This window comes from Artemia sp. Qi Xiang Cuo, chromosome 20 (assembly GCF_049724085.1).
Source record: "Artemia sp. Qi Xiang Cuo chromosome 20, ASM4972408v1, whole genome shotgun sequence".
NCBI lineage: Eukaryota > Metazoa > Arthropoda > Branchiopoda > Anostraca > Artemiidae > Artemia > Artemia sp. Qi Xiang Cuo.
In genome coordinates, this window is record NC_142813.1 from 2,935,544 (window position 1) to 2,954,302 (window position 18,759).

The 18,759-nt window shown below is 36.4% G+C and overlaps 1 protein-coding gene across 1 annotated transcript in view; it reads right to left on the reverse strand.

Moving 5' to 3' along the window:
- Ns3 (nucleostemin 3) overlaps nt 1-18,759 on the reverse strand; it is a 92,612-nt gene that overhangs the window by 54,047 nt on the left and 19,806 nt on the right. Inside the window, exon 2 of the mRNA XM_089106446.1 lies at nt 131-253. Coding sequence (XP_088962572.1) covers nt 131-253 — 123 coding nt within the window. The remainder of the gene's footprint in view (nt 1-130; nt 254-18,759) is intronic.

Genomic DNA, 18,759 nt, shown 5'->3' on the forward strand with positions numbered 1-18,759 from the left:
GTACCAGTTAATCCAGCTATAAAACAGAATTTACTTTTCTATCTTTTTTTTTATGGCACAATATTCTTGCCTACTTAAAAAGGAATGACATAAAAAGGGGTAGGCTATATATGGTGGAACTGCGACTTACCACAAACTCAGTACCAGCCAATTCAGCTGTAGCAAGAAAGTCATCAAGATGGTTTTGCTCAGTCACTGACTGCAAATTTAACCTTCCCCAGTCATATCCATCTGACAACTCAGCAGAATGAAGCTGAAAGAAGAAATACTAGTAATCTCCCTTGGCATTAACCTGTCCCCTTGATTGGAAGGAAAAGGGAGGGTAAGGAGTGAGTCTGATTCACTGTTCTATTGATCACATGCATGAAAAAGCTGACAATGATCAATGTTTAGATAATTTCAGGCTAGATATGATTTAATCAAATTCTATAAATAAGATAAAATTGAATATTCAATTCATCATAGCCTTTTTCTTAAAATTTTGAATTTGTTTGTACTTAAGTTTATTAGTTAATTCTTAAATCACATAAAAAATTAAACACACAACCATGGATGAACATAGATAGCCCAACACTAACAGTTTAGCTAAATATGATAAGAAAATCATAATGTAGGTATTTCTGTGTAGCCTATCTCTTAGAAATTATTTTTGTTTTTATTATATACATGCAGAGCAACGAAAATCCTGAACAGAAATACCTGGTATAGAAATGGATTATGGATGGAATCAAAAAAAAAAAAAAAACAGGACAAATGGGATGTCAGCACTTCTGGACCCATTGGATTCCATTCTTAGATATCTAAATTTTCCCATTTATTATTACAATGAGCCGTGTTAACAAAGGGACCAGAAAATCGTTGCAAATCTTATCATTTTTAGATTTTATCTAATTTCAGTGTGAAACTGGTACCTACTGGCTTGAACAAGAACTTTTCATTTGAAAAAGGAAACATGGCCCAAATAAATGAAAGAATCTAGTCAGAACAATTTTAGAAATCCTTTTCAACATAAAACATAAAATTTCACTTCAACTCATGCATTACAGGTTCTAGCTCAAAGAGAAATTAGGAGTATTTTCGGTGCTGGACAAGAATCACAATCACATTTGCCTGAAATCCACAACTTCTATAAATAACAGAGTCTAGACTTGTGCATTTTCTTGCAATAAACAGAATTTTGCAGCAAATGAATCAAAAAGAAGAAAACAATAGGGTAGAGTCAAAATGTTGCTCCAGCAACACAAACATTCTTGCCAACTAACTTTAAGAGTTTCCATTCTGTAGTTGGGTAATGAGATAGGGAGTCATAACTTCAATACAATTTTAAAGAAAAAACAAGAAAACAAAACTAAAAATGACCTTAGAAGTCAACCTCAAGATTGATACAAAAATCAAGGAAGTTTCTAGAAAAAAACAAGTAATCGTTCTTTGTGCTTGTTTACAAAATTCGAAAAGCGTCGTCCCTCTGCAGTCAGAAACGTTTCCTGTCTCAAAGAAATTCTAAGAGTCAGCAGTCAGCATTTTCTTAACATAAAAAATTAAGTTGGGAAGGAAATTGAGAATCAGTATGATTTGTATTCTGCATGTAGAAGGAGCAACAATGTTGTAAGTCACTTTAATGAAATTATTCTTTTCTTAAACTTCTGTTTCATATTTATTTATGTTGATGTGCACACATGTAAACTTTAGTTATACCTCTATTTAAAATCAAGACTTCCCTGGCCACAACCATCCTCAAAGTAAACATAGCCTATACCTTTAGGCTAACTGTCAGTCCATAGATACGTATGCCACAGTCAAACATTTTGTAACAGTTGCTAATTTGAATCCAAACTCGTCATGTCTGCTGTTCACAGCAAACTCTTTACATGCTTATATTGTTTATCAAGAGTTATTTAGTTAGTTTTAGCTCAAAGCTTTGATTTTTGCTTGCTGTCCATTGCCATAAGCCCTTTGATGTTGTCTGAATCAAGTTGAAGTTCCAAAGTCTCCAGTCATGCCTAATACTTACACTACTTAAAATTTTTGGTCATCTATCTAAAATTCAGAATTTCAGATCCAGCCTCAGTTTAAAATAGACCAAAAAGAGCTAGCATACTTTCATGTACTGTGTTTTTCCTTCTACCCTTATTATTATTACCAATTATTTTACGGCGAAAGACCCATAAACAAGCAACAAGAGAATAGGTAAGCCATGTAGTAAAATGAAGCACAGGCAGTAATTCTGACAAAGTTTTCCATGCTAGAAGGCCAATGTCGTCAGTAACAGAAGTAACATGCAACCTCTTTTGTGATTTTTATGTATTTTTAGCGTGTCTGAGAGCTAATGCATTAGTCCAGATTTGCCAAACTCTTTATCTCAGGCCCAAAAAACAAGGAAAGTCTAAAAAAACAAAAAACTGCTATATCCTTAATATATCTTGGACTATTGGGGGAGGGGGATACAATTTCAGAAAATCAAACATGATATTTGAAAAGAGAATTAAGTAAGGAATACAATGGTACTAATTTTGGTTATTAGCATGTTTTCTTCAGAAGAAATACCTGACTGCAATTTTATCCATTTATTCCCAATAGAAAGAATATTTTCAGATCTGCAATAAACATTTTTTATCTTAAATCATATCTAATTCCTATGAATCTATAATTTTAAATCTTAAAAAGAATTTAGTGTTACTAAAACCAATCGGAAAAGCAAGTGCAAATTTACAATATTTATAGAAGCAAACAGAAATTGATGAAGATCTAACAGTTTTTAGCATCTTGATAAAGAAGGAAAGGATAGAGAACATGTGGAAGGGCAACTGCATTCACAAGAAAAACTATAATATTGCAATAATAAATACGAAATAGCCATATTCTTGAACGAAATGCGTTTCTAATTTTCTTTTTGAATATTTAAAATCAAATGCAACTTTGAATCTCAAGCTGAAACACACCTTTGATACTGTAATAAATAAATTACAGTACCACAAACAAAAAATAAAATACTCTTGTTTCAAAATAGTTCAGCCTGTTTGACCCTACCCCCCACCCCAGAAAAGATTGTCCTATGTGCAAAACTGGGAATTTCGAGTGGAGAGGAAATTTTCTGGGGAAAATTTATCTGAATTCAGGTAAGTTAAACAAACTTAAGAAAGACAAAACACATGCTGCTGGTTTGGGCGTATCTGCAATTCTGCAGTAGCAAAGACAAAATATTTTGCAATAAATAATAGTTTTAGTTTACTTCAATATTTGGTATTTTACATAAGCTGTTTTAATATTTTTACATCCTTACCAATTAAAGCAAATTTTGCTGTTTTAAGTGATATATCGGATCATTTCCTGCTGGTTTCAGATTTAGCTTTTACTTATAAAATACCGCAGGTAAGTAAGGAACGTCAAGTACGGTTAATAAATAAAATAACATTAAAGCACCGGAATGAAAGCCTTGGTCTATTGGATTGGCAGAATGTAATATTCACGGAGGATACAGATGTGACAACTGATACTTTCTTAAGAAATTTCAATTGCTGCCTTGATTCTAGTTGCCCATTTGTTACGAAGAAAATTTGCAGAGAAAAATTTCCTATAAGGCCATGGATAACAGTAGTAAGCTTGTATAAGATTTGAGCAGTGCTTGCGTAATTTGTCTTATCTCTAGCATGTACATGAATATACAGTACAGTTTCACGTGGACATTTTAAAAAGCTGGCAAACCTATAAAGTGGTCAAACACGCTTTGAGAGTATGGTTGCGATTATATAAGACAACCACACTGGCTTTTTGTTATTGATATCAACTGTACAAGAATATGCAGCGTAGCTTCACGTGCACATTGCAAAAAAGCTGGCAAACCTTTACCTATAAAGTGGTCAAACACGCTTTGAAACTATAGTCAAGGTTGTATACACGTGGACATTTTAAAAAGCGAGATATTTGTTATAAATTTGGAACAATATCAATCTTTGGAAATGGTTAACGATAACAAACATGTTTTCAACCAGATGGGTTTTTGAAGCACATTCAGCATGGCATTTTTTTTTTTTTTTTTGGCAATTGGCGTTTTTTTCTGATAACAAGTACCATTCATTGCGATCATAGCTCTAAAAAAAGGGTTTAGCATTTGCAAATTGGATCGTGTGAAGGTGGAGAAAAAAAAGAGTTAAACTGATTAGCAGTTAAGGTAACCCCGAAGGGCTTGTTAACTCAGGTAATTTATTATTAATTTGAGACAACATCAATCAATGAAAATGGTTAACAATGATAGAATGACATTGTGAGTTGACCTAGCTTTACCTCACCGATGTGTTCTGCATAATACACAAGTGGTGTTTGAAATGTGTTGTCAATTTAAAATAGGGTCTAACGTTATAGTATACTAAAAAGATGATACTAAGAGAGATGTAGATGGCAAGAAAAGAGTTTTAATAACAGATAGCTTTACTTCTTCAATATGTTCTGTATAACACACAAGTGGTGGGGTAATGGCAGCGGGGTGTCTTAGAGTACTTACAGTACTGTACTGTGGGCCGAATTGCTTGCAAAAAAACCCGAATGAATGAGTTGAAATAAAATTTTTAACTAAAAATGGCTCAAAAGTGTTTTGGGGGAGATGGATTGATGGCAGAAGGATGCCTTATTGTAGTTATAGTGTGAGAGTGGGGGGGAATTGCTAGCGAAAAACCCGAATGAATGAGTTGAAATAAAATTTTTTACGAGAAATGGCTTAAAAATGTTTTTGGGGAGATGGGTTGATGGCAGAAGGATAGGTGTGTGTTGTCTGAAACCTATGATTTGGGATGGGCGGTTTGCTATTTTGAACTTTTCTGAGCTAGGTTTTTAATATTTCGTAGGTCTGTGTTGTCTGAAACTTATGATTTGGGATGTGTAGTTTGCTATTTTTGGCTTTGCTGACCTATGTTTCTTAGTATATCGCAGAGTTGTGCTGTCTGATAATTGGGATTTGTAATATATAATTTTCTTATTTCTGATTTAATGAGCTAGGTCTCATAGTATTTTGTATGTGTTTAGTGTCTGAAACTTATGATTTGGGGTAAGTAAATAACTATTTCGGGCATTTCTGAACTAAGGTTTCTTAGTATTTCGTAGGTGTCTGTTGTCTGAAACTCATGATTTTGGGTGTGTAATTTACTATTTCCGACTTTTCTTAGCCAGATTTCTTAGTATTTTGTAGGTGTGTGTTGTCTGAAACCTATGATTTGGGATCTTTAGTTTGCAATATCCTGCTTTTCTGAGCCAGGTTTCATAGCCTTTTGTAGGTGTTTGTTCTCTGAAACCTATGATTTGGGATGCTATTTGGGCTTTTCAGAGCTAGGTTTCTTAGTCTCTCATAAGTGTGTGCTTTCTGAAAAATAAATTTTGGGGTGTGTAGTTTGCTATTTCTGGCTTTTATTAGCTAGATGTCCTAGTATTTCGTAGGTGTGTGTTGTCTGAAACTTTTCATTTAGGGTATGTAAATTACAATTTCGGGCTTTTCTGAGCTAAATTTCGTAGTCTTTCGTTGTGGTTTGTTGTCTGAAACTTATGATTTGGCATGTGTAGTTTGCTATTTTTGACTTTGCTGAGTTAGATTTCTTAGCCTTTCTTAGGTGTGGGTTGTCTGAAACTTATGATTTGGAATGTGTAGTTTGCTATTTTTGACTTTGCTGAGCTAGGTTTCTTAGTATTTTTTAGGTGTGTGTTGTCTGAAACTTATGATTTGAGTTGTATAATTTGCTATTTCCGGCTTTAATGAGCAAGGTATCCTAGCATTTCGTATGTGTGTAGTGTCTGAAACTTATCAATTGGAGTATGTCAATTGCTTTTTTGGGCTTTTCTGAACTAAGGTTTCTTTGTGTTTCATAGGTGTGTGTTGTCTGAAACTTATGATTTGGGGTGTGTAATTTGCTATTTCCGACATTTCTTAGCCAGATTTCTTAGTATTTCGTAGGTGTGTGTTGTCTGAAACCTATGATTTGGGATCTTTAGTTTGCAATATCCTGCTTTTCTGAGCTAGGTTTCATAGCCTTTTGCAGGTGTGTGTTGTCTGAAACCTATGATTTGGGATGCTATTTGGGCTTTTCAGAGCTAGGTTTCTTAGTCTCTCATAGGTGTGTTGTCTGAAACCTACATTTTGGGGTGGGTAGTTTGCTATTTCTGGCTTTTATGAACTAGGTCTCCTAGTATTTCGCAGGTGTGTGTTGTCTGAAACTTTTGATTTGGGGTATGTAAATTTCAATTTCGGGCTTTTCTGAGCTAGATTTCTTAGCCTTTCGTTGGGGTATGTTGTCTGAAACTTATGATTTGGAATGTGTAGTTTGCTATTTTTGACTTTGCTGAGTTAGATTTCTTAGCCTTTCATAGGTGTGTGTTGTCTGAAACTTATGATTTAGGATGTGTAGTTTGCTATTTTTGACATTGCCGAGCTAGGTTTCTTAGTATTTTCTAGGTGTGTGTTGTCTGAAACTTATGATTTGATATGTGTAATTTGCTATTTCCGGCATTTATGTGCTAGGTCTCCTAGTATTTCGTAGGTGTGTGTTGTCTGAAACTTATGATTTGGGGTATGTAAATTTCTATTTCGGGCTTTTCTGAGCTAGATTTCCTAGTCTTTCGTTGGTGTTTGTTGTCTGAAACTTATGATTTGGGGTGTGTAATTTGATATTTTTGACTTTGCTGAGTTAGAATTCTTAGCCTTTCATTGGTGTGTGTTGTCTGAAACTTATGATTTGGGATGTGTAGTTTGCTATTTTTGACTTTGCCGAGCTAGGTTTCTTAGTATTTTTTAGGTGTGTGTTATCTGAAACTTATGATTTGAGATGTGTAATTTGCTATTTCCGGCTTTTATGAGCTAGGTCTCCTAGCATTTCGTAGGTGTATGTTGTCTGAAACTTATGATTTGGGGTATGTAAATTACTATTTCGGGCTTTTCTGAACTAAGGTTTCTTGGTATTTCGTAGGTGTGTGTTGTCTGAAATTTATGATTTGGGGTGTGTAATTTGCTATTTCCGACATTTCTTAGCCAGATTTCTTAGTATTTCGTAGGTGTGTGTTGTTTGAAACCTATAATTTGGGATCTTTAGTTTGCAATATCCTGCTTTTCTGAGCTAGGTTTCATAGCCTTTTGTAGGTGTGTGTTGTCTGAAACCTATGATTTGGGATGCTATTTGGGCTTTTCAGAGCTAGGTTTCTTAGTCTCTCATAGGTGTGTTGTCTGAAACCTACAATTTGGGATGGGTAGTTTGCTATTTCTGGCTTTTATGAACTAGGTCTCCTAGTATTTCGTAGGTGTGTGTTGTCTGAAACTTATGATTTGGGGTATGTAAATTACTATTTCGGTCTTTTCTGAGCTAAGGTTTCTTAGTATTTCGTAGCTGTGTGTTGTCTGAAATTTATGATTTGGGGTGTGTAGTTTGCTATTTTTGACTTTGCTGAATTAGATTTCTTAGCCTTTCATAGGTGTGTGTTGTCTGAAACTTATGATTTGGGATGTGTAGTTTGCTACTTTTGACTTTGCTGACCTAGGTTTCTTAGTATTTCTTAGGTGTGTGTTGTCTGAAACTTATGGTTTGAGATGTGTAATTTGCTATGTCAAGCTTTTATGAGCTAAGTCTCCTAGTATTTCGTTGGCGTATTTTGTCTGAAAATTATGATTTGGGGTATGTAAATTACTATTTCGGGCTTTTCTGAGCTATGGTTTCTTAGTATTTCGTAGGTGTGTGTTGTCTGAAACTTATGATTTGGGGTGTGTATTTCGCTATTTCTGTCTTTTATGAGATAGGTCTCATAGTATTTCATAGTTGTGTGTTGTCTGAAACTTATGATTTGGGCTATGTAAATTACTATTTCGGGCTTTTCTGAGCTAAGGTTTCTTAGTATTTCTTAGGTGTGTGTTGTCTGAAATTTATGATTTGGGATGTGTAGTTTGCTATTTCCGACTTTTCGTAGCCAGATTTCTTAGTATTTCGTAGGTGTGTGTTGTTTGAAACCTATAATTTGGGATCTTTATTTTGCAATATCCTGCTTTTCTGAGCTAGGTTTCATAGCCTTTTGTAGGTGTGTGTTGTCTGAAACCTATGATTTGGGATGCTATTTGGGCTTTTCAGAGCTAGGTTTCTTAGTCTCTCATAGGTGTGTTGTCTGAAACCTACATTTTGGGGTGTGTAGTTTGCTATTTCTGGCTTTTATGAGCTAGGTCTCCTAGTATTTCGAAGGTGTGTGTTGTCTGAAACTTATGATTTGGGGTATGTAAATTACTATTTCGGGCTTTTCTGAGCTAAGGTTTCTTAGTATTTCGTAGGTGTGTGTTGTCTGAAATTTATGATTTGGGGTGTGTAGTTTGCTATTTTTGACTTTGCTGAATTAGATTTCTTAGCCTTTCATAGGTGTGTGTTGTCTGAAACTTATGATTTAGGATGTGTAGTTTGCTATTTTTGACTTTGCCGAGCTAGGTTTCTTAGTATTTCGTAGGTGTGTGTTGTCTGAAACTTATGATTTGGGGTGTGTAATTTGCTATTTCCGGCTTTTATGAGCTAGGTCTCCTAGTATTTCATAGGTGTGTGTTGTCTGAAAATCATGATTTGGGGTATGAAAATTACTATTTCGGGCTTTTCTGAGCTAAGGTTTCTTAGTATTTCGTAGGTGTGTGTTGTCTGAAACTTATGATTTGGGGTGGGTAGTTTGCTATTTCTGGCTTTTATGAGCTAGATCTCCTAGTATTTCGTAGGTGTGTGTTGTCTGAAATTTATGATTTGGGGTATTTAAATTACTATTTCGGGCTTTTCTGAGCTAAGGTTTCCTAGTATTTCGTAGGTGTGTGTTGTCTGAAACTTATGATTTGGGATATATAGTTTGCTATTTTTGACATTGCTGAGTTTGATTTCTTAGCCTTTCGAATGTGTGTGTTGTCTGAAACTTGTGATTTGGGATTTCTAGTTTGCTATTTTTGGCTTTGCTGAGCTAGGTTTCTTAGTATTTCGTAGGTGTGTGTTGTCTGAAACTTATGATTTGAGATGTGTAATTTGCTATTTCCGGCTTTTATGAGCTAGGTCTCCTAGTATTTCGTAGGTGAGTGTTGTCTGAAACTTATGATTTGGGGTATGTAAATTATTATTTCGGGCTTTTCTAAGCTAAGGTTTCTTAGTATTTCGTAGGTGTGTGTTGTCTGAAACTTATGATTTTGGGTAGGTAGTTTGCTATTTCTGGCTTTTCAGAGCTAGGTTTCTTAGTCTCTCATAGGTGTGTGTTGTCTGAAGCCTACAATTTAGGGTGGGTAGTTTGCTATTTCTGGCTTTTATGAGCTAAATCTCCTAGTATTTCGTAGGTGTGTATTGTCTGAAACTTATGATTTAGGGTATGTAAATTACTATTTCGGGCCTTTCTGAGGTAAGGTTTCTTAGTCTTTCGTAGGTATGTGTTGTCTGAAACCTATAAAAATAAAATATTTCCGTAAAATCTGAGCTAATAAGAGTTTTTGACCGTAAGCTCTACTTTTGTGTAAGAAAATTATAGAAAATATATTTCTTTGACTCATAGGTGAAACTTAAGTCCAGTTATTGATCGTAAAATAAACTATTTCCATAAAAACTCAGCTAATAAGGGTTTTTGACCGTAAACTATAGTTTTTTTGTAAGAAAATTATGGAAAATACAATTCTATGGTTCAAATGTAAAACTTAAGTCCGGTTATGAATCGAAAAATAAACTCTTTCTGTAAAATCTGAACTAATGAGGGTTTTTGACCGTAAACTCTATTTTTCTTTGTAAGAAAATTATGGAAAATACAATTCTCTGGTTCAAATGTGAAACTTAAGTCCACTTTGGATCGAAAAATAAAACTATTTCCGTAAAATCTGAGCTAATGAGGGTTTTTGACCGTAAACCCTAGTTTTTTTGCAAGAAAATTATGGAAAATACAATTCTCTGGTTCAAATGTGAAACTTAGGTCCATTTTGGATCGAAAAATAAAACTATTTCAGTAAAAACTGAACTAATGAGGGTTTTTGATCGTAAACTCTAGTTTTTTTGTAAGAAAATTATGGAAAATACAATTCGTTGGCTCATAGGTGAAACTTAAGTCCAGTTATGGGTCTAAAAATAAACTATTTCTGTAAAATCTATGCTAATAAGGGTTTTTAACCGTAAACTCTAGTTTTTTGTAAGAAAATTATGAAAAATACAATTTTATGGTTCAAATGTGAAACTTAAGTCTATTTTTGGATCGAAAAATAAAACTATTTCCGTAAAATCTGAGCTAATAAGGGTTTTTGACCGTAAACTATAGTGTTTTTTTGTAAGATAATTATGGAAAATACAATTCTCAGGTTCATTCGTGAAACTTAAGTCCATTTTGGATCGAAAAATAAAACTAGTCCCGTAAAATCTAAGCTAATAAGGGTTTTTGACCGTAAACTCTAGTTTTTTGTAAGAAAATTCCGGAAAATACAATTCTCAGGTTCAAATGTGAAACTTAAGTCCAGCTATGGATCGAAAAATAAACTATTTCTGTAAAAGCTGAGCTAATAAGGGTTTTTGACCGTAAACTCTAGTTTTTTATAAGAAAATTATTTAAAATATAATTTCCAGATTAATACGATACGCTAAGGCCCATTTTAGGATCAAGAAATAAAACTTAGCCCTTCGTTCATGTGCTGATAATTGTTTTGACCGCAAAACCTTCTTTTTTGTTATAAGTCTATGGAAAACACCATGTTATAAACTCAGATTCAAAGCACGTGTTCAGTTACAAACGTGCATATTGGTAAAAATCGATGGCTCTTAGGACTAAGGGTTTTTAACCGTAAACTCTAGTTTTTTGTAAGAAAATTATGGAAAATACAATTGTATGGTTCAAATGTGAAACTTAAGTCTTTTTTTGGATCGAAAAATAAAACTATTTCCGTAAAATCTGAGCTAATAAAGGTTTTTGACCGTAAACTCTAGTTTTTTTGTAAAAAAATTATGGAAAATACAATTCTCTGGTTCAAATGTGAAAAAGGGCCATTTTGGATCGAAAAATAAAACTATTTCAGTAAAATCTGAGCTAATGAGGGTTTTTGACCGAAAACTCTAGTTTTTTTTGTAACAAAATTATGAAAATTGACTATTGACTGTAACAAAATTGACTATTAAAAAGGGCATCAGCCCTTTCTATTTTCAATTGAATGAGCCCTAATCGAAGTCCCCACAACAACTCCTTCGATACGAAGTGCCCTGGTCTAAACAACAACAACAACAACAACAAAATGATCACTAATCACTTTCGTCCATTAAAAAGGGTACTAGCCCTTTGAATTTCAAATCGAATGAGCCTTTTTTAAAGTTTCTACGACAGATTTCAATAAAAAGCTTATATGCCCCAGGGGCATAACTTATAACCCTTGTCCTTAAGACTGTGGGGGGAGTGTCCTGCTCCAAGGTATAATTTCCTGAACTTTGAACTGCGTGGAACAAAATGACTATCTCAAAATCTTTATTGGATGTGTTTCGGTAAATGGTGGGCGTGAGAAAGGCGTTAGTCGCTCTCCAATCACTTTCAACTATTGAAAAAGGCACTAGCTCTTTCAATTTCCAATTGAATTAGCCCTTTTGAAGTTTCTACGCTTTCAATAAAAACCTTATACGCCCCCAGGGCATAACTTACAACACTTGCCCTGAGGGCTGTGGGAGCGTTTTCATCCTCAAAGACCTAATTTCCAGAACTTAAAACTACGTTGAATGAAATGACTATCTCACAGTTTGGATTAGATGTGCTTGGGGAAAAGATGGGCGTGAGAGGAGGGTTAGTTGCCCTCTAATCACTTTTGACTATTAAAAAGGGCACTAGCTCTTTCAATTTCCAATCGAATGAGCCCTTTTGAAGTTTCTACGCTTTCAATAAAAACCTTATACGCCCCCAGGGCATAATTTACAACTCTTGCCCTGAGGGATGTGGGGGCGTATTCATCCTTAAAGACCTAATTTCCAGAACTTAAAACCACTTTTAATAAAATGGCTATCTCAAAGTTTTGATTAGATGTGCTTGTGGAAAAAGTGGGCATTAGAGGAGGGTTAGTTGCCCTCTAATCACTTTCGACTACTAAAGAGGGCACTAGCTCTTTGAATTTCCAATCGAATGAGCCTTTTTTAAGGTTTCTTTGACAATGCCTTCTATAAAAATCCTTATATGCCCCCAGGGCATAACTTACAACCCTTGCCCTAAGGGCTGTGGAGGACTGTCCTCAAGAACATAATTTCTATCTGGAAATCAACTACGCTGAACAAAATGGCTATCTAAAAATTTTGATTGGATGTCTTTCCGGAAATTGTGACTGTGGAAGGGGTGTTAGTCACCTTCCTATCACTTTCGAATATTAAAAAGGGCTCAAACCACTTCAATTTCCAATTGAATGAGCGCTTTTCGAAGTTTCTACGACAACTTCTTCAATACGAAGTACCCTGCTATAAAGGAAAAAATTAATAAATAATACTTTGTGCCAACATCGTTCTTATATTCCCCCAGGGCATAACTTAAGGCCCTTGCCCTGAGGGTTGTGGGGGAGTGTCCTCCTCTTTACTTAGTCCCCGTTTCTTGTCTCGTTCTCGAGTGTCCCCTTCTTTAATTAGGCAGGGCGATCGAGCTGCCTATGATTTATACAAAAACTTTCTATATAAACCTTATATGCCCCAGGGCATAACTTACAACCCTTGCAATGAGGGCTCTGAGGGGGTTATATTCCTAAAAGACCTAATTTCCAGAACATTCAACTACGTTGAACAAAATGAATATCTCAAGATTTTGATTGGATGTGTTTGGCAAAATGGTGGGCGTGGGAGGGGCGTTAGTCACTATCCAATCACTGTCAACTATTAAAAAGGGCACGAGCCCTTTTAATTTCCAATTGTATGAGCCCTTCTTGATGTTTCTACGACAACGCTTTCAATAAAAACTTTACATACCTAAGGCCATAACTAACAACCCGTGCAATAAGGGCCCTGAGGGGGTTATCATCGTAAAAGATAAAATTTAGAGAACTCTCAACTACGTTGAACAAAAGGGATATCTCAATATTTTAATTCGATGTGTTTGGGAAAATGGTGGGCATGAGAGGGGCGTTAGTCACTATCCAATCACCTTCAATTATTAAAAAAGACACTAGCCCTTTTAATTTCAAATCGGATGAATTCTTTTGAAGTTTTTATAATAAGGCTTTCAATAAAACCTTAGACGCCCCTAGGTCATAATTAACAACCCCTGTCCTGGGGACTGTGGGGGGAGGGGTTTTTATCCTGAAAGACCTAATTTCCAAAACTTTCAAATACGTTGAATAAAATGGCTATCTAAAAATTTTGATTAGATGCGTTTGGGGGACTGATGGGCGTGGGGGTGGGAGGGGGCTAGTTGCCCTCCAATCACTTTCGACTATTAAAAAGGGCACTAGCCCTTTGAGTTTCCAATCGAAATTAGCCCCTTTTGAAGTTTCTACGACAACGCCTTCTATAAAAACCTTATATGCCCCCAGGGCATAACTTAAAACCCTTGTCCTGAGAGTTGTGGGGGAGTGTTTTCCTCAAAAATATATTTTCTATTTGGAAATCAACTACACTGAACAAAATGGCTATTCAAAATTTTATTGGATGTTTTTGGGGGAAAGATGGGCGAGGGGGCTAGTTACCCTTCAATCACTTTCGACTATTAAAAAGGGCACTAGCCCTTTGAATTTCCAATCGAATGAGCCTGTTTTGAATTTTCTACGACAAACCCTTCTATAAAAATATTATAAGCCCCCAGGGCATAACTTACAACCCTTGCCCTGAGGGCTGTGGGGGGGGGGTTGTCATCCTTAAATACCTAATTTCCAAAACTTTCAACTACGTTGAATAAAAGGGGTATCAAAAAATTTTAAGTGGATGTGTTTGGGGGAATGATGGGCGTGGGGGGGGGGGCTAGTTGCCCTCCAATCACTTTCGACAATTAAAAAGGGCATTAGCCCTTTGAATTTCCAATCGAATGGGCCCCTTTTGAAGTTTCTACGACAGCACCTTCTATAAAAATCTTATATGCCCCCAGGGCACAACTTAAAACCCTTGCCCTGAGGGTTGTGGGGGAGTGTCCACCTCAAGAATATATTTTCTATCTGGAAATCAACTATGCTGAACAAAATGGCTATCTCAAAAGTTGTATTGCATGTGTTTGGGGGAATGATGGGCGTGGGGGTAGTTGTCCTCCAATCACTTTCGACTGTTAAAAAGGGCACTGGCCCTTTGAATTTCCAATTGAATGAACCTTTTTTGAAGTTTCTACGACAATGCCTTCAGTAAAAACCTTATATGCCCCCAGGGCACAGTTAACAACCCTTGCCCTGAGGGCTGTGGGGGGAGGCGTTGATCAACTAATGAGTTTGAATTCCTTTAAGAGGTGACTGAATGGTCCAGGGACACATCACTCTAGGCGTATAATCCTTCTTCATGAAGTTATCAGATACCCTGGGAGCGTTACCAATTGGAGAGCATTCGAACTAGATGGCTACTTTTGTAAGCTATATACGAAAATATAAAATAAAACTGTGAACATAGAAAAGTAATAGGTTTATTAGAGTTATATGCTTAATTATACAGCATCGAACTTCAGTAAGCAATGGCAAATACAAAAATGGTCAACACGAGGATGTCCCGAAAAATGCTTCTTCACTACTATATAACGTGAGCTCTGATTCAGAGCAATAATCACTGTGTTGCAATTGGCTCATCTCCTTTCGGAGGGCCCGCCACTTTACTCTTATGCTGACAAAATCAGACTATTATGTTGACAAACTACCCAATAGTTTATTCGCAATATTCTCATCATTAAACATACACATTCCTGAGAATACTTCTAAAAACTACTAAACTAAGTTTTAAACAATGTCCCACTTTGTTTTTCAAAAATACTTCAGCTAGATTCCAATCCTTTTCATTAGGGTGAACTTGGGTAAGTCCGGCCCTTTATCGAGTTTTTTTCAGCTTAATCTGGTCCCAAGATTGTTTTGGAGTTTCTGCCACAATAAAAACTATTTGATGTTGTTGTTGATCATACTAGTAATATTCTGCACAATCCAGAAAGTCCCCAAGTTTTGTTGTTTCCATGAGCTGCTACACCAAAGTAACCCATCTCAGGGAGGCCGAACTTACCCCGAGTCTGGGGGTAAATCCGGCACCTCCCAGGTAAATCTTATGTACGTAGAGATAAAAATTATTTCACACTAAGACATGATAGAGGGTCCCTCAATGTACGGAAAAACCATAAAAACCAAAAACTCTCGTTAATGGTTTGTATGTGCCACAGCGGAACATCAGCTTTCTGCTTATCATGGGGTAACTCCGACAGTGCTGGTTTCACCCCGTACATAAGAGACGTCTCTGAGAAAGGAATTTTTTCAAATTGTTTATTGTAAATATGAAAAAGGTAATGACATACTTCAAATAATAGGATAAAAAAAAGCAGTTTCAATTAGTATCAGAGATTTGAGAAAGCAAACTTTTGATCACTTGCAGGCACTAATGTGCTTCTTGTACAGGCTGATGATGTGCCGAATTTGGAATGGTGTTAGAGTGAAGGGACCAGCTCCAGAGAGCCTCAATGGTCCGGCAAAGATGTAGTTTTCTTCGTCAATGTCATCTTTTTTCGGCCAATCGTATGAATAGTCGGCTAGGCTCAGGCAGCGAAGATATTTTATACGAACAAGATTTTCATCGGGAAAATCAAGCACCCTCCCGATATACCAGCCTTGTTGATCTCGTTTGGTATCGTATGCTACAGCATAGTACTCATTTAGCCGTATGTTTAGCTTCTTTTCCTCTTCCTCTTCATGCTCACTGCCAACAGTATCACGGATATCCATTTCGTCAGTTGAGGAACCCGATGAGACATCAACATCAGAGTCTTCACTGGAAAGATCATCTTTCTTTTTCTTTTTCAGTTTTGGCTTGAGCGTGTTCTTATTTACTTTCCCTTTTTTGTTCTCTAGCTTTTCTTTTTCTCTTTCTCTCTTTGTTCAAGCACTCTCAAAGCCTCTGCAGATGTGATTACTTCAGCTTCCCGGGCAACTCTTTGCCTACCAGATATCCCGGATGCTGAGGCATCAAGAGAAGGGCAACGTACTGAGTCCAAGAGAAGTTCTTCTAAGGTTTTTTCATGCGTATGATTCTTCTTTAGACTAACCAACACCGAAATGGAAATCTGTTCAGTTGCAGTATTCACCCTGGTAGTCACTCTTGTTAAATTCTGAGTCTCCGATTTCTTACTCTCAACATATCGTTTGAACTTGGCTGGATCAAACTTCGCGTTGTCGACCACTTCGCGGTTGATACGCGCTGGAATAGCGTAATCGTAAATTCCTGTCGCTTGAAATGATTTTTGAATCAGTGAAGGGGTAAAGTAAGTCTCCCAGATCTGACATAAAATTTTCACGAGGCCTGGTCGTGACAAGACGTCACCTGGGAGTGCTCGTTGCCAGTCCATGAGCTTCTGCTCATATGAAGATTTCAGCCCTTGGAAAATAACCCTGTCAAGGGGCTGCAAAACATAGGATGTGTGGGCTGGCAACTTGAGGATGGTAACGTTCTTCTCTGAAGCAAGCTTCACAAGAGCCAAGGATAAATGGGAGCCATGGCCATCAAGAATAAGAAGTGCTTTTTCTTTCACCTGAGGCAGGAAAACATCTCTAAACCAGTTATAGAAAAGGTCTGCAGTCATCCATCCTTTCTTAGTAGCTGAATAACCTGCATCTGGATGGTCCTGAACGGGTAGCCATGAACTCAAAGTGTTTTTTCCCGAGAAGACTACCAGTGGTGGCTGCTTCTCACATCATGCATTAACATATGCAAGCAAAGTTGTGTTATCACGCCCATTGCCACCAGTTTGCCACGTTGCTGGGAATCCTTTCCCGCCAGCAATTTTAAGGCTACCAGGATCGCGACAAAACAAATTTTTGTCCAAGTTGAACGAAAATTCTGGTTTGTCTAAGATGTCAAGCTCGTCTGCTGTTTTTTGTAGCAGTTCATAAAATCCTAGAATGATACAAGGATATGCTTGTTGCACAGCCCTCAGGTTTTCAAGACGCTCAGGTTTCTTAAGCGAGATGTTGTTTCTTTTCTTAAACCCAAGCCACCAGTCCTCACCTTGCCGGTTGTTCGTGAAACAAGTACTGATTTTGTTCATGCTGACATATTTTTGCACTTCGTCTAGGACCTGTTGTTTGGTAAGCCCCATGCCCCACTTTTCCATGACCTTCAGCGAATTTGACATACTCTGCTCAACATCAGGAGGTAGGTCCGGAGCTCTCCTAAGAGAAACAGTAGGCGATTCGGGGAAAGCCATGTGCTTTTTTATCTGATCCAGGAGTGTTGTCCTCTGTATGTTGTAAAATTTCGCAGCTTTTTTAAAGACATTTGACATGATAGTACTTCATCTTTTGCTTGTTTCATCTGTTCAGCAGTATATCGCCCTCCTGCCCCCTTACTGGTTTTTCGGTTGTATTTGCGTGGCATCTGGAAAAAATGCAGGTTTATAGTAACAATAGTAAAGCGTAGCTATTTTATAAGAAACGACAAGCCATATTGACAAATTCAAGCTTATAGCGCATCCAGACTATCCGTTTTCTGGAAAAATGGGACGGAAAATTGGAAGCAGGAAAAGCTCTCCAGACTTAACGTTTTTTTTTTAAAAATATCTGTATAAGTTTATCAGATATCCTCATCAAGGTTTTTTATTAGCCAAAACCTACAGAAAACAATTTTAGAGCCTAAGTTAAAGAATTTACCTTTTTTTTGTTCTAAACCACATTAAAAAAAAACAATTTTTATTTTCCACTTATCACCTGGCCTCGTTGGGGAGGGGAAATCTCTTGAAGATGGGGAGCAACAAATTTTCTCTCATGAGAAAATTGTTGGCGTTTGCATCCTGAAAAAAAACCCATCAGAAATTGTGTTTATTCCCTATGGGTACTCATGAATTCAGCTATATTGTTACTGATTGACAAAGTTTAGAAAAAATTCATATCAATCACAGGCAGTATTTTGGTGTTTTCGACCCCAACCCTCTTCGCACTCAAATATATTCCCCTAAACGTGTCTACCATGCATTTGTTTTTCTGTTAGAACCAAAAACCGATGTTATCTAGTGTTTCATTGGAAAGTAATCCGACAATACTAGGTTTAATATTAACTTGGTACAGTGCGATTCTCGAATGTCTAATTACTATCAAGTTTGACAGATTTAGCTGTTATTGTTGGTATTGACTTTCTTGGGTGCAGCGAGGGGGGCAGCGGCCCTCCACTCACTAGCCCAACAAAATTACAGTAGATATGGCTGAAAACCAGATGGTATGTAAAAAGCAGTTTATAAAATTCCATCACACTATCGACTTGGGTCAAGACAGTTAATAAACTAAACTAAAAAATACTCGTATATATAATTTTCATGTCTGGAAACCTTTATTATTGGAAAAAAAAACATAATAAACAACTGGAAGATGCAAGAAAATCACATAAAAAGTGAAAAATATGAAAGCAAAATCTTATGCAAAAAATTAATACAATCAAATCTGAAAAAAGTATCTTCGATCAAATTAAAATCAAAAAAAGAATTTATTCAAGGTTTTCTCATAACTTTAAGTATATTTTTGGCATAATCTTTCTTTTCCAGTTCCATTTTTCAGTTGATATCGCTCCTTTTCGTCAAGATCTTGGGATCAAGGAATAGTTGACAAATACAATTCACTGAGATCTAGGCTAGAACTGCAGAAGACTAGCCAATCGT